This window comes from Oryzias latipes, chromosome 17, assembly GCF_053564925.1.
Source record: "Oryzias latipes strain Hd-rR chromosome 17, Olatipes_Hd-rR_3.1".
Classification (NCBI taxonomy): domain Eukaryota; kingdom Metazoa; phylum Chordata; class Actinopteri; order Beloniformes; family Adrianichthyidae; genus Oryzias; species Oryzias latipes.
The window spans coordinates 12,399,948-12,424,742 of NC_136253.1; the positions used below are offsets into that span (position 1 = coordinate 12,399,948).

Genomic DNA, 24,795 nt, shown 5'->3' on the forward strand with positions numbered 1-24,795 from the left:
TTCTTGTAACTGACAGGAGCAAAGTGAGAAAAGACTCATTTTTTATCCTGCTGCATTTGTGACGCTGTATCATCATTGATAACATTTAGTCTTGTCACCTCTGTGTGTTTTTAGAAAATTGTAATCCTCAGGGATTTTCTGCACTTCACTTTCCTATTTACCGGTAAGCTGTGAGTATGTCTTCTACTTATCTTCAAAATGTTACATTTAAACTTAAATTGTCAGAAATTATGATTCATATTCTGATTCAACCATTCAATCCGATTTCAAGTCAATATTGGCAGAGAAACTAAGACCTGGGGGTTGGCCCTGCCTTCAGCCCCTAAGACTCATGGGAAGTGGGGATTAAGGGGGAAAACCATGAGTGAGAGGGCTGGAAGCAGAAGTGATGTCCATGCTGTTTGGCTTTTTCTTGTGGTATGAATAAATGGGCTGAAAAGGAGACTTAGCTTCCCTGCCTATTTCTCCCTCCCTAGCGATATAACTCATTGCTGTTACCCTCATGGTCAAAATGGCAAAATTCAGAGTTTAAAGATGAACACAGGATGTTTCTGGAAGTATGGGAAGATTCTTACTTTTTTACTGATCGGAATGGCGTCAGTGTGTTTATTATAATGAGCTTTTGGAAGAAGTAAAATTGTTCATGGCAGAAAAGAACAAAACGTATCCCCAGGGAAAATTAAAAACTCTTCCTGATGTGACACTAATTGTCTCCTTTATTAACAAGTTGAAGCTTTTCAAAGTGCACATTCAAAACAGCCATCATCCCACTTTCCTTCTTTGCGGAGTTCACAGCAGAAGGCTGCAATCCAAATGAATAAAGCAGAACGTGATGCTGCTTGCTGGACGGAAACTTTATTTTGCGGTTTGAAGACCTGCAGCAGAAACGACCGCAGATCACTTTTCTCATGGATCCTTTAATGCAGAGACTGACTGCCTGAGATCCCCGCTTGTCACTGATGAGGCAGCGAGTGAACTGGAGATGATTGAGCGGAAATCTCTTTGAAAGAAGGCCCTGTTACGTTTTGGAGAACTGTACCAACGGAGAAATACCCGTGAGTAAAAGAGCTTCTCTCAAGCTGGTGTATGTTCTCCTCAATATATGTCTGCCAGTCCCTGTTTACCGTGAAACACGTCAAATCAAGGCATTGGTCCGTTCTGACTGATACTCACGTACAGGAACTGATCAGAGAGGCTACGACTAAATATAAATCTGATCTGCAGAGGATTACTAGAAACAATAGAAATCCCACTGACATCATCATCCATCACTCCAGCAAGGTAAGAAATTCTGAGATGTAGTTTGGGAAACACACCTGACTGTGCATGCTTGTGTGAATATTTTAATATTCCATTAATTATCAGTTTTTAATGCAAAAAGTCAATCATTAGTTTTTAAATGAAAAAGTTATAAAAGTATTTTTTTTTACTGAAGATTAAAACAAAACTTATGCTACACACATCTGAAATGTAATGTATTTAATGTGTTTATTGTGAATATGAATTATTCAGACACCAGAAGGATGCTCTGTCCAGAGTTTTGTGTATTTGTTGGTGTGAGTGTCATCGAAGGAGGAATGTTGAGATACAAAGAATTACCAGTTAAATGCTGATGGATGAACGGTGAAATATTCAGTTTTAATCATCGTAAATCTGACTTCAGAGGAGTCAGTGCCTCACCAGCCATCAACCTCACTGCACGTCACTGAGTAGTTGTGTGTGTCAAAGAGAGGCAGAGAAGAGAGTGAGAGAGAGAGAGTGTGTGTGCATGAGATGAGAGAGAGGTGCCTGTGTGTGTGGAGGGGGTATCTGACCTCCAGGGTAGTCGCTGTGTTAACTCTGGTTAAATTGCATTTGATGTGTGTATTGAGGGTAGACACTTTCCTTGAAATAAACACAAGTGCAATACTTGCTGTTGTATTGAGTGTTTTATGGAAAATAATACGGCTTTAATTGCGTGTTTGTGTGTGTACATCTTGGCAGGTCAGTGTGTGGTGTGACTCCTTGACTCTTGGTGTCAAACTTGTTCGCCACCCCTCCTGTATAGCGTGCTTTAAAACTCTGAATATTTCCAAAGGTAGAACACACACTGGCCTCAACACACTGAAGCACATGATTGTACACTGCAATGTCCTATTTTGGATGAGAAGTGAGAATTGTTTTTTTATTTATCTTCACGTTTACAGGAAAGTTTCACACTTAACGATGTTGATGCTACATTCAACAAGCTTTCAGACGCAACACCTTTGTAAAGATTTATTGGTAAAAACATTTTACGGGCGCATGAGGAGTTTTTCTTCTTTTCCACAATTCATTGATACTGCAGTTGGTGACTCAACCCCTCCCACAGACACCTCAAACACTGCAGCCACGCTGAAAAGGTTTTTCTCTTTCACAAATATGTTTATACTTTTTCAATGTCGATTTTTGGAACAAGTAATTTTTGCAAAATGTTAAACAAAGCCTCCTAACTTAGCATTTTAAAAGGTTCAGTTCTAAGTTGATGGTATGCTGTTTTCTGACTAATGGTGAGGGTTTTTAGAAGACTCTCATTTTGTCATGTTTGCCGCTCATAGTAGACTGAAAACAACAATTGTTTAGAAATTGCTGTTTTAAATTCATACTGGACACGATTCGTGAGTCAAATTCGCGTCTGTCGCCTCTCTGTTGACACGCGTCAAATTTACTGCTTGAAGCCACGCCCTTGACGCCCCGTCCATGGAGCAACCGTCAATGTTTTTCTAGACTTCATTCATTGCTGCATCATGGAAAACAAGGGTGATGTTGAGCGAGTAGCTTGGGTTTATAGCTTTTGGAGAGCTTTACAGTGGCGCCAGCAAGCACGTCGCCTTGTCTGGGTTCACCAGATCATTCAGAGTCTCTCCTGGGGCACTTGAGTCCTGCAGCAGGAACTGCGCCTGGGTTTCAGCCATTTTAAATGTTACTTCTGTCTGTCTGGCCCAGTTTGAGCATTAACCCGAGAGGGGAAACTATAAAATAAGACTGGAGTATCGTTTTATTACTGTCTTGAAGAAAATAAGAAATACAATTTGAATAATACTATACCTATGTTCGTATAACAGGATCAACTCTTCTGAGACTTTAAAATAATAAACTTTCGTTTGTCCTTGGCTGGTGCCGGCCTACTGACTTCCCACTCGCCTCCACTAAGCTCCAGCCACTTTCTGCTCGAATGAATTGGTGTGATTTTGTAAGCTCACAGAGTTCTGCTCCGCTTCCCGACTGCAGCGTCACAAAAAACATTGCAGTTGTTTTGTTCCACAAAAGTTGTGCAAGTAACAGCAGTTTAGCATTAATATGTGCAATAAAACCACTCTTTATTCCTCCGAAAAATGCTGTTTAGTTATGCTTTTGTATCTATTGAGTTATTTACAGTACAGACCAAAAGTTTGGAGACACCTTCTCATACAAATGAATGGGAAGGTGTGTCCAAACGTTTGGTCTGTACTGTATTTATAAAATGTGGCATTCAAATATTTACAATAACTGAAATATTACAGTATTTTATTATTCTGTATAAAACAAATTTAGAGGGTCTATTTCATGCTTTTCTTAAGCCTTTTACAGTAATCTATATTCATGTTTATGAAATGTATTACCTTTGGCACAGTAAAGAACATTTTTTTAAAATTAAATATGAGTTACTTTTTACAAGCCCAATTCCTACCCGGAAGTAAAACGACTTGACCTCTGAGGCACCACCTTTCACTCCGTTTGGGTGCCGCCCATTTCATGACGTCAGCCTAGAGTCGACTGTAGCAGCATATCTGTGTTTTACGCAGGGAAAAAAATCAGAACTTTTGCAAAGATGTTCATATGGTGCATATAAAATAAAAGTGTTTTTGAAAGCGATCACTACTAGCTCCACTGAGAAATTGGGTTTGTCTGTCAGCCTGGGGGCGGAGCTGGCAGCACGGACTCTTCCTGGAAGGGGCTGTTCTCACTGGTCTGCGTCACAATATGAGAACCCGCTTGTTTTTGTGGATTGGGAAGGGCTGGTGCTCACAGTGCAGGTTTTTAGAGGAACACTCAAAAATCCATGAAAAGATCAAAATACTGCTTTGATGTTGTTTACAGTGAGGAATTAATATTTTAATACATTTAAAAGCTTGAGTTTACATGATATAATATTTTTTTTAATTTATAATTCTTTAGACTGCAGCACATCTAGGTTTTTTTCAAAATAAAATACACCCTGTGTCATGTAGGATCCTCCTGCCACAGCAGATTAACTTCGATTAAAAATGCAGGAAAATATGTTAAATGTGGCAAATGTGTGACTTTGGTGCACTGTCATCCGTTTTCTTCTTTTGGTGTAAAATCCAATTTAAAACAAACAAACAAAACTCTTGATTTTAGTATAATTTCAGCAGTGGTACAAAAAAAACAAGTTAATAAAAATACTAATAAAAAAGATCAGTTTTGAAAATCTAAACATAAATGAGAATACTTAAATAATTTAAAATTCAATCAAAACATAACCATTTTCAGTAAAGCCAAAGATCAACCATAGAGGGATAAAAGAGCCACATGTGGCCCCAGAGCCTCAGGTTGTAGACCCCTGGCTTTGCCAGTTTCTGATCCCAGTAATGAAAATCACATGACTTAAGGCCCGTTCACACCAGGACGAATTTGTTTAACGCCTCGTGACTAAACAAAGGGCACCAATGAGAGTGTGCACACCGACGCGAAAAAACGCCACGCGTCAAAGCGTCAAAAAAAAAAAAACGCCTCGGGTTCGTTTTTTTTTTTTTGATGCCTCGCGTCGAAATCTTTTCGACCAATGAGAATGCCGCTTTTGCACACGTGTCTGGAGCTTCTGAAGTTACAGTAAAACACAACTTGGGGGCGCTCAAACACAAAACTGCCTTGCTGAGCACACATACCAGCGAAGAAGATAGACGCCAAGTAGCGTCTACACTGCCGCGAAGAAATAATGACGGACATTCTAAAATATCCCCGAACCAAGCACCAGTTGGAGCAACTGGTGCTTGAAATATTCATGTTTTCTTTGTATGATTCTGACAAGCGCGTAAATACTTGCTCTCTTCTTCTGAGTGAAAAGCGACTTTAAGAAGCGTAAAGTTGCGCAGCGCCACCTTGTGTACAGGAGTATTTCTGTTTACATTAAGCGCCATCTAATGTCAGGGAATGAAATTGCATGTTCGCTCGGCTCATCGTCAGCGAAAATCGCCTGGGTGTGAACACAAAAAACGTGGCGAAAAACGCTGGCGAATAACGCCTGGCGAATATTCGTCCCAGTGTGTACGGGCCTTCAGCTTCAATTCACTTCCAGTATTACTTTAGTTATAGTTACAAACGCAAGAATTGTGAAGAAAACCAGTCAAACAAACGGCCTAGATGACGATCATTTCAGTACCAACCAGCCAACTAGCATCCATGTGATCTGGTGAGCTGAACTTCATGGATCTTCAAATGTTTTTTTATCCACATAATGATAAAAAGAAGAAGAAGAAAAGATTTTTAAAGTTGAACATCCACATCCAGAATGATTTAAGCCTTTAACACCAGTGGTGTCACCGGCGACACTTAAATAACAAATTATGGTCGACAGACTGTTACTCCTCAACCGTTTCCGCTATCAACATGGATCAGCATATCGGTCTGCACTGATACGCAGCACTTTAGGTTGTTAGCAGCACAATACTAACATAAAGGGCTGCGTAACGTCGCAAGCCGCTTTTTTCTGCGACAGAATCAAAAAAAGCACTTCATTACTGTAAAATGTTGGTTGTCAGCACAAAGCTGATTTCTTCCGTTTCAGCATCCGCTGGAGTTTTGTGAATTTCCTTAACAGTTAAAGAGTTACAGTATTCTAAAGAATGTAAACACTGGAGCTAAAGCGCCAATGTTAAAGGGTTAAAGGAATCTACAGATTGTCTGGATCCACAGTTGTATCTGTTAAAAATGTCTCTAATTCAAAACACATATTTTTGATTCGGTCAATCTAAACCCAACTGGAGCTGTTCGATTTTCCATTTGCATGTTAATTTAAAAAAAAAAGGTCAATAGCTCGCTGACCTCAACAGTTACAGGGCCCTCTGCTGGGCCTGTGTTGCATCCTCCTAGAGGGTCAGTAAGGATTTCTACTTTGTGCATCAGACACTTGTTATTTAAGAGTAGGCCGGATAACTTCTTAAATTTAAACAATAACCAAAAATCCAACACAACTATTTAGAGGCTCAATAGCTTACCTGGAACTGGCAGACACATTTGAGCTGCGCTCCGTCGTCTCTGCAGACGCCACCGTATCTGCAGGTGGAATCATCGCAGACCCTCAGGTCGCTCTTCTTCTCCGACAAATCTACAACACAAAATCAAACAACAGGACAGAGGTGAACAGGAGGATGATGAGGTGAATCAGATCTGCAGCACCCCCTGTTGGGCCGGAGGTGAATCCCAGCGAGCAAAACCCAGACAATTATCAGAGTTTAGCATCAACAAAGCTGACTGGAAGAACACTGCAGAGGAAAATGTATACTGTAGAACAGAGGTTTATCAAAGTACCGTACGAAGCGGTAGGACATTAACAGGTGGACTCAAACCGGAGGCGTCCGAGATCTGAAGTCCTCAGGCAGACAGCTGCAGTATCACTAATGAGCAGGAGTCTTTTGTTCAGCGTCACAACTTGGTTCTGAGATTCTGTTTGCTTCTGTACCTGACAGCCAGCAGTTTGAAGCTAAAAATATATTTTTATTTTTGTTTCTTTTAAGTTAAGAGAGCATAGGAAGCAAACAAGCAGCTAAATCAAACAGATCAAACAAGAAAAATGCCCTTTTTTTGTAAATGCTGTTCGAAAGCTGACAGCTGTAGGAAGTTTAAACCTAAAAAAAGTTATAAAACCCTTCTAGTCACCTGCTTAATATTTAATTATCTGAAAAGGTTGCAGAAGTCTAGTTGCAAAAACCTAGTATTTACTGCTACTGCCACACACCAGAGGCTATATTAGCTAAAGAAGGTTTCTAACTGCTGAAATAAAAAATGGAATAGTGGTAAACTGTGCTACAAATGCCAGAAAAAGCTGTAAAAATGCTTGAATAAATGGTAAAACCAATATGAGATGATGCAAAGTCATTAAAGTGATATCCATCAGGACGACACAAATGTCACAGCACTCCTCTCGGGTCCCAGCTGCAGCTGTTTCCTAACTTGGAGAAATTCTCCTCCAACTTGTTGCTTATCCTGAATCAGTTTTGCCCTTTAGATCTTTACGACTAATGAGTTCATAAAATGTCATGATGCGACTTCTTGATGGTCATTTTCTTATCTGATGGAGCAGATTTATTCAAATGAAATGCTGGAGCTGGTTCTCTCTGATAATACCAGACCATCGGCACAAACTGACGTCGGCCACATTTTTGGGGAGCTGAAAGCTGCAGATGTGTCCATGTGAGCGCAGCAGGACAGCCTCAGAATTAGTGCCCGCCTCTTAAAATCCCAGCTGAGGCAGGATATCTGTCCTTACATGAAGCCATGTTTGTGCCTCAAAACTGAGAACTAAAGTTACAGCTTTGAAAATCCAACTTTTTTAATAAGTGCATGGAAAAGTAAATCAATTGCCAACAAAATCTATATTTATTTTGGCAAGAGAAAGTGTGATTTCACAAGTTTGTTGAAGTATCCAAAAGTAAAAATGGATTTTTGTTGGCAAATTTTCCTTTTTTGTCGTCAAGAAATTTTTAAATTAGGGGCCTAAGAAGACAAGTTTTTAAAGACATGAAATTTGAAACAAAGATATAAGACTAAAAATACAAAAGATGCAGCTTATTTCAACCCGTCAAACATCTTCACTTCAATTTTTAGACGTGTGAGACTAAGATAGATTTTTGTAGCACAAAGGAAATAACGTTTCTTATGACATGAGGTAACAAAGCTGGAAATGTCAAAAAAATCTCATTTATTTTAGGAACGTCATACTGAAAAATAAACATTTATAAAGAAAAAAAGCATTTTTTAAAATCTTATATTTCTGACCTAAGTTTTTGAAATATCTCCTAAAAAAATGGGGTTTGTATTGATAGATGATTAAAATCCAAAGCAGTCTATAATGATTGACATCAATTCAGTAAACTAAAAGTAAATTTGAATTTGGCAAAATTATTAAAATTTTCAAACTAAAATTGGATAAAATGTCAGAAATGTAGGAAAGATAAAGGTTTTTGGTTCTCATAGCCTGGAAACATGAAGGTTTCCTGAATGTGTCATGGTGGACTTCAAGGATCCTGATCAAAAATGTGTCAATGTTATCCTTCTGTTTGTGCAGATTCTGCACATACCCAATATTTATCGAATTGAATTTTCATTATTAGAATCTTTTTTTTTAATAATTTCAAATACAAGAAGTGTCAAACCTAAAGTCAGGATAATCTGAATGTTACAAAACTATTGTCAAATGAATAATCCAACTGAACTTTAATTCACTGTTTTAATCCTTATGTTGACTTTCTGTAAATTGGAGATATACTGACAATAATAATGATACTGATAATAAGCTAAAAGCAGAAGCTAAATATAAACTTTAAACACTTGAGGTCTCACTGCAGTGAAGAGAAAACACATTTCTACTCATTCCAACCGATTCCACAAGAAGGTTCTAGAGTAAAAAGAACCCAAGAAAAGATTTCTGCCTTCCTTTCTAAGAGTTCACTGAATGTGTGTCTCCTGTGATTTTGAACTCATCATGTCTTTTCTTCTCTATCCAGACTCGGTCAAAGGCAACCTGGGACTGAACGTTTACACTGATGAGGATGCGTCAGCTCTGGTTACAGTCTCTTTTGCTTCATCTGAGGCTTTGGGCTTTTCTTCCTTTCTTAGGAAAAATTGAATTTTTTATGTGTTTCAAAATGAAATTCCTCATAACCTGACTGCAAATAAACACATTATTTTCTGTTTCACAGCAAAAGCTTAAATTCTACCAATAATAAGCGACTAATTTTGGGCCAAATCCTTTTCTTTATGTCTTTTAGGACACAGTAACGCTAGATAACACTGCCTGGGACAGAATGATGGGTTTTGAAATGACCTAAAATATGGAGATTTTCTCACTATTAAAACTAACTTGTAGTGCGCAATTAAATCTGCTGAAATTGGTAGAAAAAGCACAACATTTATGTATTTACAATGTGTTTTTCTAAAAATATCTACCGGTAAGTTTATTTTAATAAAAAAAAAGTTAAATGTAGAGTTTTTCAGTAGTTGTTTTGTGAGGCTGGGTGTAAAACAGAAAACATTCATTTTGACTCAACCTATAAATAGAAAATCAATATGAAAGCTTCAAATCCATTCCTTTTAAATCGGTAATTCTTGTGTTTTTCAGGCAAAATCTCCTTTCAGTTTTTATTTAAAATCATATTTTATCAATAATGTCTCTTCTACATCATTATTGATGTAAAAAGTGGTTTTCACAACCAAAAAATGTTTTATTGAACAAAAATCAGAAAAATAAATGAATATTTCATCACATGGAGCATGGAGTTGTGCTTGAAATCAAAGGACTTCATTATCTTGTCAGTGATAAATGTCAAGATAATTTCATAGATGGAACCAGAAAATGTGAACCCTCTCTCCTTTTGAAAAAAAAATATATATTAGTGGATAGTTTGGGGTTACATCTATTTTAGTGTAAACAAAAAAAAAAAAAAAAATCCAGAGCTTTTGCATGCCTGTCCCAAGTCTGGATAGGATTGTGGCAGGACGGGTATTTGACGTCAAACATGAGCCAAATAAAATATGCCAATTACTAACTGCATTTTTATACAGGATCGGTCGTGGCCCACATTAACAACGACCACCACCAGTGCTGTTGATCTACAGGTGTCGGTGGAATTTAGAAAACTGTTGGTCAAACATGGAGAAGAAGAGGGTTTTTAGACAGAGGAAAGGAAAGTGCAAAAACATTGAATGTAGGGACTTTGACAGGGACAAAATTGAGTTAGTTTCTCTTTACACACACAGACCATCATGACTTGTTTCATCTCACTTTCATTTTGAGGTCAATTTTTTTCCTTTAGACTCTTCTGGTCAGGACAGTCTTTTTTCAGGTCATGTCATACAAAACGGTTTTTCTTCAAATGTACCACTTTAAATATTTCCACCTTTACTTTCACTCCAGGGAGCATAAAAAAACACAAATGTTTCAGGAAAAGACAACAAACCTCACATTCAGATGAATAAAACGAGCCCTTGTTGAAAATGAGAGCCTCCATGTCATGATGTGGAAGTGCTCAGCAGTAAAACAGCTGTTATGTCTTTCTGGACGTCTGCAGGCCTCACAGCTCCCTCAGAGGCTTCTGCATTTACATATAAAGCAGGGAGTCCTGAAACCACCACAGAACCAGGACCAGAGGCCTAATTAAGTTCAGGCAGCAGCCACATCCATCAGCAGCCAGCAGGTCCTCAAACACGGCTGACCTGGCTGAGCGTGAGGACAAGCGGCTTCCTGTTTGCAGGTTTTTAAACCAGTATGCTTTGGGATCATGCAGATGGAGCCCTGAAGGGGACAAACATGCAAAAAGGGTTTCTTTTTCCATCCCAAAAAGTGGGATTTAATGCTGCAGACGTGTTTGTGTGTCTTGATGTTCTGTGACCTTGTGGGGCACAGGTTGTTCCTCGTGCATTTTAACGCAGATTTGAAATGCACACAAGTCCCTCCTTTAGATAGAAGCTGATGGAGCGTGGCGGCAGCCCCCGCCCGCAGGCTCATCCACCTCTAAATCCCTCGAGTCGGGCCCGGTCTTCACGGCCTCAAAGCCACCAGCTTGTTATCTTACCCCCCACCCCCACCACCCCTGGACTCAAGTAGACAGACATCAAAAGCTCATCTTGTGTCTGCTGAAACCTCCAGAGCCTGGAGACGCTGCAGACAGTTCATGGCGCTCATTTGGAGCTCAAACGCCCTGCAAACATATGAAATGTTAGTGTTAGGCTGTCTGTGAAAGCTTTATCACAGGTCCAAACACCCCCCATTAATCCTTTCCAAGTTAAACCCAAGCGCAGGAAACCAGCTGTTAAATTAATCTGCCTGCACTTTTGTCAAACTTTAAAGTTTGTCTTGGTGGAAACTGCTGAGGCTCAGTGCTGCCGCCTGTAAATATCCAGTGAAGAAGAACATCCACACAGGAAACAAGCAAACTGTTGACCTGATCAGTTTACTCTGATGCACCTCAGAGCAATCAGACCTTCTCCTGCCCAGTCTTACTAATATCTTTGAATAAAAAAATATATATCATAGTTTGGGGAGCAATACTGAAGTCCTTTCCCTGTGAAATGTAACACAACCAAAGATAGACTTTGTTTGCCAGGCTGTGTCTTCAAGGATAAATATATCAAACACCCAAAGAGTTATTATATTAGTAGCATGATTAACATAAATGTGTTCAGGAACAAAGTTTTCAAAGAGGACCCAAAGAGAGTAAACAGTTCCCCTCTACTCGTTTAAAAAAATGACAAAACTACAGGAGGAGAGGATTTACTGCTGCTTCTTGAAATGTCTTCTTTGTCTTAAGCCTCAGTGGTGTGCAACTGTTCGGGGAGTTGACACGGGAGGGTACTGCAGGTTTTGGGGTTTTATGGGCCTGTGGAGGGTTGCAGACCGGAGGGGGGCGGCAGATGTGTCTTACAGTTCCCTTGAGGCTTGCGTGGCCACCTCAAGGGGCGTCCTGAAAGAAGAACCTATGATTGTCGTGCATGTGGTAAGTGTATCGTGAAGTATTCGTTAGGCTAATTTAGGTTACAGACACTTGTGACCTACAGGTGATGGTATTGTATGTTGTTCTTACACCACATTCATTATTAAGGTGTGCACACTGGCCTTTGCTGAACGCATGCAAATGCCCACACAGGGGGTGTGCACGTGATACTTTAGGGCCTGTAGGACGCCGACCCAACTACGCTCTGATTATCTAACTTCCTCATTTCTAACAGTCAAGCTGCACGCACTTGAACAGTGTTAACGGGCACCTTGTGCAGGGTTTAGGGGTGTTTTATGAGTGTTTGCTACAACCGTCACCAGCAGCATGTCCATAGAGAAAACATTTTCTGTCTGTGGGCTTACTGAGTGGTCTACCACCTTGATATTTAGTGTGGACTACCTCCGTGTCCCATACTGGCTTTCCCATTTTCCCCTGCAGACAGCCTGCATCTACCTATCAGGGCAGTTGGGTTTAAGAAATTGCTTTTTGTTCTCTTTCCCAACATGTGGCGACAGGGCAGAACTTCACTTCTCAGTTCTCGTAATGAAAGAAAAGCTAAACCAAATGACGCCTTCCATTTCTCTTTAAAAGATTCTGTTAAAACACCTTTGTTGTCCCTATAAAGAATCGAACCTTAGACAGTTTAATCCTCATAATTAAAAGATGCCGTTACCACATGATAGTAGATCTAAAGATTGTTCTCTGATCAGAGTAGCTTCCCCAGTTCTAACCATTGACTGTATATCAGAACTGGACAAGTGAACGTGACGTCACCCAGGGAAAATAAAGTCAACTCAGGTGCCATTCTCTCGTAATTTGAATGCCACCATGTTGAAGCCAGTAAACAGTGATTGGTCCAAGTCAGTCTCAGTCAACATTTCTATGGTAACCACTCGCCAATCAGGAGTGACCTTGTTGGAGGTCAACACCCCTGACAGTTGAAAGTGAGAGAATCTGTTAATTGAGACCACATACTTTTATAGAAGCATCTGATTGGCCAGTTTATAACTTGAATAACTTGTGAGCATATTACCAGAATAGTCAGCCAATGCCCTGGTTCTAATACAAACAATAATAGTCTGGAATTGATATTAAGAAGTTGCTGCTTCTTCTCTTCCAGTTCCAACAAAGATATATTTACCAAAACACAGTTTTAGATTCACCAGAAACTACAGATACTTTTTTTTATTTTTTTTGTTTTAACCCTGAAAATGAGTAATTCTGTCATGTTTTAATATTTAAATCCCAATAAGTATGGATACACAGGTTTGAAATAATAATAATAATCCATTTTATTTTGAGCGCCTTTCAAGGAACCCAAGGACACTTTACACAATAAAGGTTAAAAATAGACATTAAAAGCACAATAAATATAAAAGAGAAAATCAAAAGTGAATCAGGATGGGAAGGCAGAAATAAACAGATGAGTTTTGAGGTTAGATCTGAAAGTTGGTAGAGAGTCTATGTTACGGAGGTCAGGAGGGAGGGAATTCCAGAGTTTGAAGGCTCGGCTTCCCATAGTGACGAGTCGGGCCGGAGGGACAGAGAGCTGAACAGAGGAGGAGGACCGAAGAGAACGAGAGGAGGTTTTGATATGGATGAAGTTGGAGCGATAAGGAGGGGCCAGGTTATGGAGGGCCTTAGAGGTGAACAGGAGGAGTGTGAATTGGATTCTGGAGGTTATGGGAAGCCAGTGCAGCTGGTGGAGAACCGGGGTGGTATGACTGAAGGAGGGGGTTCTGGAGACGACATCCTTAATGGATTTGTTTTTATCCTTTCCCTAAAACTCCATCATCTTTTCATCTGAACAGTTTTTTTTTATTTTCTTGATATTATTTCATAAAATCAAGAAATGTGTTGTGTTTCTTTGTGTATATATATATATACATATATATATATATATATATATATATATATAAAGTACTGTTTGAATTTCTTAACATCAGCTTCATACTCTGATGTTTAGAAGTGAGGTGATATCAAGCATCAGGTTGCTAGAGCTTCTTTGATGTGAAGTCAACTTCAGTGTTGCTCCTGAAAACGTTCAGAGAACCAAGGACTCAAATGGGATTTAGAGTAAAATGACAGGACCTAAACATGATGGAACAGAGACAAGTGTGTAGCTGAAGATAGAAACACTAAAATGCTCAGTTACATGTTTTTTAACCAATCATTTCCACCTCAATGTACATAATTTGATCAGCAGCAGGACTGGTGACCGTTTCACAAGAAAATGAGAATGGGTCAGGCCACACAACAGCTCCATTTAGTCATGAGGTGCTCCAGCCACAAAACTGAGACTCTTCAGACACATTCTGCATTGAAACCATGGACTGTATAAGAGAACCAGACAGGGTGATCCCTCCCCCTCATGTTCTAAACAGGAAGTACCCGCTGGCTCCAAGAAGTCTTCTTCATATAAATTGTATCTACTGGATCACCTGGAAACAGCTCAGAAATGAAACCCTTCAGCAGACAAAGATAAAGAGGTGGTAAAGCGCAGCTTCAGGGTTCCTCTTCAAATCTTTCCACAGACTTTAAGTGGCTTGATTGGCTTTAAAGTGCGTTGTTAAGATGGTCAGGTGACTCAGCTTAGAGGCAGTTGACTCAGTGATTCTGTCATAATCTTTTCCTTAGGAGCTCTTAAAGCTCGGGCAGAGATACGATTATAATTAATCATTCAGATTTCAATAAAACTGACTTTTAAATGAGAACAGAGCCAGCAACAACTGAGTTAGAATCAACTCATCAAGCCTGAGGTAAATCTTTTGAAATTATCCAACTGCAAATAATGCCAGCGACAGAGGAAACAGATTTTTTTTTGTTTAAAATAAATGAAGCTGCAAGATAATTCAGTTATTATCCTGTTCTTATATGTTGGGAGAGAGGTTGGCATGTTGCAGTTCTTCGAAAGTTGCATTTCTGAGTATTTCTTTATGCAAATCATTGTGAATCAGGAGCAGAGGAAAAAATACAGTTTGAAAAAATATCGCATTTGTCACATAAAAAATATACTGGGCGCGCAACGACACCCTGCACCATTCTGATGCATCCTCTTGTAGACGACTAAATCCGTGTTTATTTTCCTGGTCCGAGTTAGCATCTGACTCAAAACTGTACGGCCAAATAGCTCTGTTCTTTCTTGCCATTTTTGCTGCACTGTTAGGTTTGGGAGCATATTAATAATAATAATGGATGAGATTTTTCTGCTCTTTTCCAGTTGCTCAAAGGGCTTACAATGTATCTCCATTATTCATTCACTCCTCATTCATACTTGGTGATGTAGCCACGGCTGCCCTGGGGCGACTGACAGAGGTGTGGCTCTCAGTGTGCCATCACCGGGACATTCACATGCATTTACACACCAGTGGACCCACACTGGAGGGTTAAGTGTCTTGCCCAAGGACACAACAATAGTTGACTGGGGGGAGCGGGGGTCAAACCATTGACTTAGCTAGTAGGAGAGCGTTAAAAAGAGAGCCCTTAATAATGGGTGATAGGAAGGGGAGGTGGAGTTGCTCCTTGCCAACGCTTCCTCCCACGAAGCTGAATTTCTAATGAACTAATGTCGTTATGTCCTCGAAAACTACACCAGTTTTTAGATTTTGGCAAACAAAAAGGACAAAATCATAATTAAGACCACAGGGAATTTTTTTTAGAGTAGATCAAAAGATAATTGGAGTGGGACTTAAACAGATTCAGCCAAAAAAGAAGCAGATATAGAAAGAAGACCTGCTCCACTGAGTCACTTTATCTTCCCTGTTTGAAGACAAAACTTCAATTAAAAGATAAAGAGACAACCGTTCAGCAAAACTTCCACTGCTCTGTTTAGAATCGGAACAAGCTTACATTTTCTGAAAAAGTGTGTGATTCTAGAGAATATTGTCAACAAACAATCTCCAGTTTCCTTTGAGCATCATTGCAAAGCGGCTACAGATCTTCAGAATCCATGATGTGGTCTGTTTTTACTGCTTCCATGAGGTTAGGGTTCAGAAATGGGGAAGCTCCGTCGTTGTTGCTTTATATGACTGTTGTTCCTAATCGTGAGAACATTCTTCACAAAGAAGCACATGGTATCCAGATTTTACAAAAGCATCTTTTTCTGTGTCTGAGCGTCAACGCATCATGAGTGTATATGAAAGGAATCTTTCATTATTCTGACAATAAACCATTTCAAAGAAAAACACATTTGTAGGATGGGATAAACATAATTCACACACACACAAACAAACACAGGCTGACGTCTCCAGAGTGAGGCTCTCGCTCGCCGGAGAAGTCAACCCTCTCAAGGACTGCACTGCGTATTGATTTAGTCTTTTAAAAGCAGAGAAATTTCTCCTCAGCAGAGAAGTGAAACAGGAGACGGTGACATTCAAAGCAGGAACATCAGTAATGTGTGACGGCATCAAATTCCCCGCTGCCCTCAAAGACGCAAATGTTCCACTTTCTGTGCCGTTAGTAGGCCTTGTGGACCGATTGAATCAAGATAAAAAGAGTTTTTATTCTTTGTGGTTTCAAAGCATTTGAGTCCGACTTCCATCTCCATAAATCTGCTGTCAGGATCATCAGAGACTCCAGTCAGGGAGGAAAGTTTTTTTTTTTTCCAAACAAATGAAGCTGCAACAGACACCAGTTTGTGGCCAATGTGCTGACTGACAGTGCCTGACCCCCGCTGCCCAGACCACTCACCTCAGAGCTGATGGAGGCCACAGTGAAGAACCACTGTAACAACACTCACTGTATGATTGATCAAAGCGAGAAGTGCCTCCAAGAAATGTATTCTATAAAACACAAAAGAAGTTCTTTCGTGTTTGTTATGGAGCGGTCACCTGTCCCTCAGGGGCTTCCAGTATCCCATTCAGAGTCAAACGTTGGACAAGAGTCTGAAAGCCGCTCCAGCACAGAGTTCAGCCTCCTGGTTCCAACATGGCGACAGAATGGGTGACGTCACACTTTACTTGGTTCAGTGAGTAAGCTGAATATAACTTCAACAGAAAGTAATTTCTGCTCATGTTTAAGTTCACACGTATCCCTTGTGCTATCCTATGGGGTCCAGATGACCCGATCCTTACATTGACGTGTTCTCCCTACCATGAAAAAGGTGGATAAAGGTGGAAAGATTTCATGTAATCCATGGACACAGAAGATCACAAATCATTGAAGAAAAAAGGTTCAGACCACTGTCTAGTGGGTCTAGACCAGTGTTTTCCAACCAGTGTGCCGCGGCACACTAGTGTGCCGTGGGAGATGGTCAAGTGTGCCGAGGGAAATTGCCGTCATTAACTGATTTAACAACATTTCCCATCTCCAGGATATCAGCTCTGTGTTCATCCAAACAGGCCCTGATAAAACACTGAGGAGTTAGGAATATAAAAGATCGTAAAATACTTTTTCTTTGCGTTTACTTTATTTTATTAAAGACATTTTGATAAGAATGACGTTACCACGATTCAGCTGTATTTAGGAAAAGTCCCGTCGCTTTAACTGTCTCCACCAATCATTGTTGGGGAGCTTAATCACATGTCATCAGTCTGACCAATCAGAAGTGTTTAAAGTCTTCACTTCCTTGTCCCGATTTAGCTCGTAAAGTCGCTCAGTTCTAACAAAAATACCAGCTAAAGCTCGTCTTTAGCGCTGTAGCTTTCCACAGAATCCGGTATGAGACCGTGGAACAAGTGAACAAGAAAATGAAGCTCTGAAAAGCGATCTCCGCTGGCCGTTTTATGCACTACATCTCCCATGATGCATTGGGTTGTGAGAGTGACAGAGCACAAGGAGATCTGTTGTTAAACGTCTTGAAACCAACGAACACACTTCAAACTGTTTTTAAATCTTCTAACTTAAATTTTATTGCATCTTTTAGAAAAAAACAGCTGCAGTTTCCAGCTTTTTCTGCAACAATTATCTCAAAAATGCATGTGAGATTGTGGAGGGGCTGTAGATCAATACAGACTATGAGTTTCTCCTTTTTTTTAATTTTTGGATGCTGGTGTGCCGCGGGATTTTTTTAAGGTTAAAGTGTGCCGTGGCTCAGAAAAGGTTGAAAAACACTGGTCTAGACGATGTTAAAGTGCCTAGGATAGCGCAAGGGTTAAGACACTTTTAAGTGACTGGTAGACAGAAAAGTGTCTCAATAATCCGATTACAGCCAAAGGAACAAAAATAATAGAAAGGAGGCAGGAGGTCCAAACTTTGACCTCCATTAAAATATTAATATTTGTTATTTTGATTTTTTTTTCTATGAGTATAATAAAACTCATGCTTTAGTTGTATTTTTTATTAAATAACTTTCTTTTTCAGAAATTCTTCAAAATAAGCTTGGAAATTAATATTTGAAAGATTTTAAAATATTTGAAAGATTTTAAAACAGAGGGTTGTCTTGTCCTTATTTCTTCAAAACACTTTAGATTTTGGTCCTGTTCTGATCCACCAGATCAGTTTCCTGTGATGGTCTCCTTGGTTTGTCGGGTTGTAAAAGCTCACCTGAACTATAGTTTGAACCAAACAAGAGAACTCTGGTCCTCTGGAGAATTTGCAGATGAACACTGGTGTGGTTTACTTTAGGTTTTGGTTTACTTTAGTCTGAATTCAGACAGAATCAAGGTTTGTAAAGAAAAAATGTCTCTGTTGGTCGTGTCACCCGTCTGAGTGACACCAGACATCTTAGACATCATAGAAAGACAGGTTTTTGTTGCCATTGAGGCAAAAAAAACAATATTTCAGATTTAACTGATTTGCTTTTTCATTTAAGTTTAAAACTGATGGTTCAATTGGAAAAATTCATATCAAGCTTCCTTCACTTGACTGTCAATTCACATTGGCTGTAAACTAATGAAATTAATGACATCTGAACTCAGGATCCTTCAGCAGAAAATGAATTTCTCTACATTTGTAGAACAGTCACACAGACAGAAAAGCTTCTGAATAGGAGGACGTTTGGCAGTTTGAAATATGAAAAGTAGCTATTTAAAAGTCAAAAGAGTTTGACGATTCTTATTCATCACCTGTTTAAATTTATATAAACTCTAAAATAGGTTTCTATGAAATGCTGCTTTAATCAAACGAACATAATAAGAAAAAAGACGCCAGAGATGGTAAGAAGCAGAAATTGCAAAGATGTAAAACCTCACAGAAGAGACATTAGTGTCGACGTTGTGATGGATGTGAGCTGTGCTGGGACTAACAAAGAGCAAATGCTGGGAGCAGCTCAGTTCCTGGTGTGCTGGATCTTTGTGAAAGCTCGCGGCTGCAGCAGATGGACGCAGAGCTTTCCTCTGTTCTCCTGCTTGAATAAAACATGAAACCCTGACTGGCTCCTCCATCTCCACCCCGTTACCACGGGCAACGCTCACATCGGAAGGCTCTAATTTTTCAGGACATTAAGAATGTTGATCATAATGTTCTCCTAATGAACCTCTTCATCACAGCTTTTCTTGAATGAATGTTTGTTTCATGGTAAGTTTGATAAAGAGGCTTAAAGCTAACAAAACTGATGAAAAAGTTTTCTACAGAGATTCTTCCTGTTTCTGTGTTTTTCTCAGGCCTTGGGCTTACTGTGAGTAAAGAACAGTCTGGTTCTCCTCTGATAGAAGGAAAATAAAGTGAAGTAGCTGTAAACTCACATATCATATGTTCTAAGTGGACTGGTACTCAGTACCGGCACTTCTGAAAAAAAAAGCTCTTTAGACTACCGCCACTTCTCCACGCTAGAAGAACACTGTCCGCCACAGGTCACTGACACAAGTGTGATGCACTCTGGCTGTATGTTTGGGACCCAGGTTTTCAACACAGGGCTGTCAACATCCTTTTCCTCCCTCTCACTCAATGTGCAGAAAGAAATAACGATAACAGAATAAAATAACTAGTGTCAAAACAGAGTAAACCAGCTAGACAACAAAACACATTAACAAAACCCCAATCCGCCCAGAAAGACAAAATGAATGGTATCCCACAATTCCCTGTGCTTCCAGATCTGACAGCAGGCCCAATGTGTTTGTGACTATCACTAAAATTTATTAGCACTGTACAGAGAGGGTGTGACGTCACCCATAGAAAATGCCTTACCTCCAGCGATCGCACAATGACACCTGTCGCTACCGGATCCGTAACGGCTGCCCGATCGGTCTGCACATGCGCAAATATTATGTCATATTTACAGCCCTTTTACGGTCAGGGCATGTCTTCAGATTTTATAACAATAAAACCTCTTAATATGTTTACAACAATTAAAATGTTTTCTAATAATGAAATATTTAACTTTGACGATGAAAAAAGAACAAAGAAAAAGAACCTGCTAAGGACTACAAATGCTTTCTTCCTCTGTAGTGTTTGATGGCAGTTTACTCCCCCCCAGTTTAGAGCGCAGCCCCTGCAGCAGCCCATGACATCCCCTCAGAGTAAAATGCATTCACTTCTCCTCTTTTCCTGTTGCCAACTTATAAAAAAGAAAACGATCAAACAGAGAGAACAACTCCAGGCCAGGTTGCTGTCATTCTATCACATATCATTGAGATTTTTGTCTATGATGAGGACAGTTTATGATTATACTGTACTGCATTTATGCAACGTTCTTTTATCTTTCTGGTGCTGTAATCCAGTTGGAGGAAGCTTTCTGTTGTTAATGAAAGCATAAATTCTTTTGATCATGGAGTTATCCGCTGTTAAAATGGCTCGGACAGTTGTAAAGGAGACAAAACTGTCAGAAAGAGCTACTGGCAGCTGATTTTTCAAAAATATTTTTCATTTTAATTTTTGATAATGTATTACAAGGTTTATAATCATCAGCTATGGGAGTAAATATAAATATAACTACTTCACTGTCACTGTCAGCTCGGTTGGTAAGGTGAGAGGTTACCATGCAGGAATCCAGGGTTCGATTCCCGGAAGGGAATGAGCAATGGTAGCAATTACCATATCAATGGCGAGCAATTAACATCACTCAGTGAGGGTCCTTAGGCAAGACCCTTAACGCTACCACTGGCTCTTCTGCAGCTCACCGCTCCCCCAGGGGATGGGTCAAATGTGGAGATCAAATTTCGCACACCTTGGTGTGTGACAGAAGGGTACTGAGAAGAAAAAAAAAAAAAGGAGGAAATGATGGAATATTTGCACATGCGTAAACGGATCGGGTGGTGGTTACAGATAGGCTAGCGCCTTGACAGTGATTGACCGAGTCGGTCTGAGTCACAGTTTTAGGGCAACTACAGTCGCCAGTCATGATTGAGCTTGTTGGTAGTCCACACCCCTCCTTCCACTGAAACCGGCTCAGGAGAATCTGTCAATCAAACGTTTGAGGTGGGCTCGGCGGGCACCATGTGCTTTTACTGAAGCATCTGATTAGTTATTCCATTTCAGGGAAGTATTACATTTTTTGTTATACTGTTGTTAGTTGTCTGTTTGCCTATTATTGAATCAAATTAAAAAATCGATGTTATAATTGTACATTATTGCTACTATTATTATTAGCTATTACTGAAAGCTGTATGAAACCAGGGTTCGAATCCGGGCTGCTCCCTATTCCCTTCTCTGCTTCTGTGCCGGTCCCAAGCCCGAATAAATTGAGAGGGTTGCGTCAGAAAGGGCATCCGGCGTAAAACAAGTTAACCATGCGACTCATCCTTGACTGAGAGGTTTTTTCGCTGTGGCGATCCCTGATGGGAAAAAGCAGAGAGAGAAAGTAAGACTGAAAGCTGTATGATAAAACACAGGGTGAGTGTTCGTCCATATGAAGCCAGTAATCTCATGAGAATCAGCTGAGTGACAGCACCATCCAGCCATTTTTACCGTATAGAGTGGTCCCACGCTATCAAAGTTTACCTGTCGCATCTCGCTTTTAAGCAGCACTTTTGCATGCTTTTATAACAGCGTTGTTCTGAGTCCTGATTGGCTGTTTACCTTATCCAATAATCTCCACTTTACATAGTAGCCTATACAAATGCGTTTAGTTTGCCAACTTCACATAAATCTCAGATCACGATCAGATCTTGTTTTTGTTATTTAAAACTTTGAGAGTTTGAACAAGAGAGAAAAACTTGAAAATGTTCAGATCTATTTAAGAAAAGTGTATAAAGTGTGTGAGGAGTTTTACTTCCTTAAAAACGTTTGTAAATCGTCTTTGCTGATCTCACCTATTGAGGTTTTTTTTTTAAGGACATAACCCCTGCAATGAACAAGAGAATAGCGTACAACAGACGTATAAAAATGTTTCATTGTACCACTTTGTGGCAATCCACACAACACTGTAGTGAGAGAAACTATGTGCAGTGAACAGACTGAATGAATGAAATGTTGTTTTTATATAATAAAAGTTTTAAAAAGTGCAAGAGGGCCTAAAATGTAGTCCAAGTTTCTCCAGATATAAATTAGCTAGTTCATGACTCAAATCTTATCCCATTCCAACCTCCCCACCTTCAAGCAGTATGATATTTAGCACCTGCTGCTAAATGGCCTGTTTTTCTAATGAACCCTTTCTGCCTGCTCTTCCTACAGTTTGGTGTCTTCACCAGCTGGAGGACAAAGGCGGTAAGTTGCCCTGGGGGTCATGCTGCCTCCTGGTTTCTTCCGCCGCTTCTGCAGACTAATCTTCACCTGGAAAGAAGAGACTGCAGCGTCAAGATAACAGCTTTGATGTTTCATTCATGCTGATTTGACTCAAACGAGACAGAGACTCCTTCTAGGTTTGTTCTGGAGGCGGGAAGAGGAGCGAGGCATGAAGTAATTGACCTACGGGGAATTCGTTCTAACAAGCTGGGTCAAAGGGGCCTGTTGGTTTGTTCCTAACAAGGCAGTTCAGCCTCAGACAGATTGCAAAAGAGAGAAAATATTTTAACTAATCTTATAGCTAACAAAACTGATGAAAAAGTTTTCTACAGAGATTCTTCCTGTTTCTGTGTTTTTCTCTGGCCTTGGACTTGCTGTGGGTAAAGAACAGTCTGGTTCTGAAAATTTCAAATCAAAGAAGAAGCTTGAGTTTCAAGTCCTCCTAGTGCTTTAGAATGAATAAATGAAGAATGTTTACTTTATTTATCCCACAATGGGGAAATTGTTCTCTGCGTTTGGAACATCCCCTGGGGGAACGGTGAGCTGCAGGCTGGCTGTGCTTGGGGGGGTGACGGCTGGCTGGGGAGAGCGGGGATCGGACCGCCAACCCTTTGTTTGTTGGACAACCTGCTCTACCGCCTGAGCCACTTGCCGCCCCACATTTAGCGTCCACATAATTGAAGGAATCCACCATATGTGAGCCGCACGGACATTCAGAATGAACCCAATACATATGTCAATCTCAGTGAGAGCCACAAACACAGCAGCCTCTATAGAGTCAGGAAGCACAGCAGAGACGGACGTTTAAGGATGCCAGTGTACGTTCAAATCTTTAAACGTGATCATGTAAATAAGAATAATATGGTTTTCAGAACAACGGTTGTCTGCATCATATCAGAGGCTGTCCATGCTTTGTAGGATCTTTTTTTGAGGCTTTTATTTTGACACACTGGGGGGGAAACCTGTATACAGCTGTGTTACTGCTCATCCTGCAGGCTGCTAACAATAAGTCTGTCCATGGCAGAGTCCTGAACTATGACTGCTGTGAGAGAACTTTGAAAAGGACGGCAAAAAAGCTTGTTTTCCCACTTCACCGCAGGTTTGTTTTCCAGCTGTCCAGAATATTTACTACAGAACCACCATGAGTTCTACTGAGCCCGGGAACTGACATGGGTAAAATAATAAACATTCTGTTCCCATAAAATAATATTACGTTCCCTCGAAATAATTAATTCGTACGAAGGAAGTAATTATTCACGTGATTAGTCATTAATAAAAACGGATGTTAGTGATACTTGAATTTACAGCAGATACTTTCACATTTCTGTCTGTGTGTGTCTCATTACATTGCATGGAAGACACAGATGATGTTTAGAGATCAGATTTATTTATTTTAAAAAGCTGTACAAAAGCATCTGTAACCATGTCTCAATGTCTGGGTTCATTCACATCCTGGTACGGTCTCTGTCCTGCCCCAAAAGCCGCTTTCCGCCGCTACTTCCGTGTCTCTGTGACCCACATTCGTTCAAGAGGGGAAAAATGAAAACAAGAATGATTTATTTATTATTGTCTTGATGAAAATAACAAAAACATCATAATAATAAGAAAGGATGCCCAAGCTTGCTGCTTCCCCCATACCAAAGTAATTCTCCGGACATAGCTTGCTCGAGCTATGTGCTACGAGCTCCGGGCCGCTGCGGAGCTCTTTTGCTTGTCACGCCGGCATTCGGGAAGCTGGCCGGCAGACGGACAGCCAGTTGCGGTATGTGATATTGTAGTTTAGGGTCGAATAGGAATAATAATATTCAGGACTTGTCTATTGTTAACATACTCTTTAGCAGTCGCTTTACATCCGAATGCTACATGCTATGTATCCCATCATGCATCACAAATATCCTATAATGCATCTCAACCAATCAATGTGTCCTTGTAACTGTGGTGCATTCAAAGACAACAGGATAAATGTATATCAGAATTTTATTCCGTTCCCACGCATTAATTATTCAGTAGGAACGAATTATTATTTTGTGGGAACGCTTTATTTAATTATGTAAACCATATCAGATCCCGGGCTCCGCAGAGTTCTGAGCTCACAGCTGATTGGCTCATTTGAATTCGAGCAGATCAATCATCTGGGAGCCTGTTAAAAAAAAAAAAACAGGACTTTAAGAGGGTTACTATTCAATTTTAGCTAACTCTTAAAAATCGGGATTTTAGCTCCAGTTTTTTCCTATTTTTACTACTTTAACTCTTGAACTGTTTGTGCTTTTAACATATTCTGAAGCAGAGAAAAGCAGCCTTGTAACAGTAGAACAGAACTGGACTTCTCCTGAAAAATAAACAGCTACTAGTCAGTCATTCTATTTGTCAGAATACAGAACCATTCTTGCTTTGCTACCTTTTTTTATTTGTTGTTGCTAATCATGTGTTTTCGTGATATTTTTTCAGTAGTGCAGCTTATTCATGTTATAAACTGGCCAATCAGATGCCTCAATGAAAGTATGTGGTCTCACATCAAACCTTT

The 24,795-nt window shown here is 40.0% G+C and overlaps 1 protein-coding gene and 1 long non-coding RNA gene across 2 annotated transcripts in view; both read right to left on the minus strand.

Annotated features, from left to right (window-relative positions):
- Positions 1 to 24,795, minus strand: part of tmeff1a (transmembrane protein with EGF-like and two follistatin-like domains 1a) — a 92,103-nt gene that overhangs the window by 38,723 nt on the left and 28,585 nt on the right. The window contains exon 2 of the mRNA XM_011486222.4: positions 6,237 to 6,346. Coding sequence (XP_011484524.1) covers positions 6,237 to 6,346 — 110 coding nt within the window. The remainder of the gene's footprint in view (positions 1 to 6,236; positions 6,347 to 24,795) is intronic.
- LOC105356142 (uncharacterized) lies at positions 23,637 to 24,044 on the minus strand. Its single transcript, XR_910381.4, has 2 exons — positions 23,910 to 24,044; positions 23,637 to 23,779 (listed from the first exon to the last, which is right to left on the minus strand). It is a non-coding gene; the product is annotated as an uncharacterized LOC105356142 (long non-coding RNA).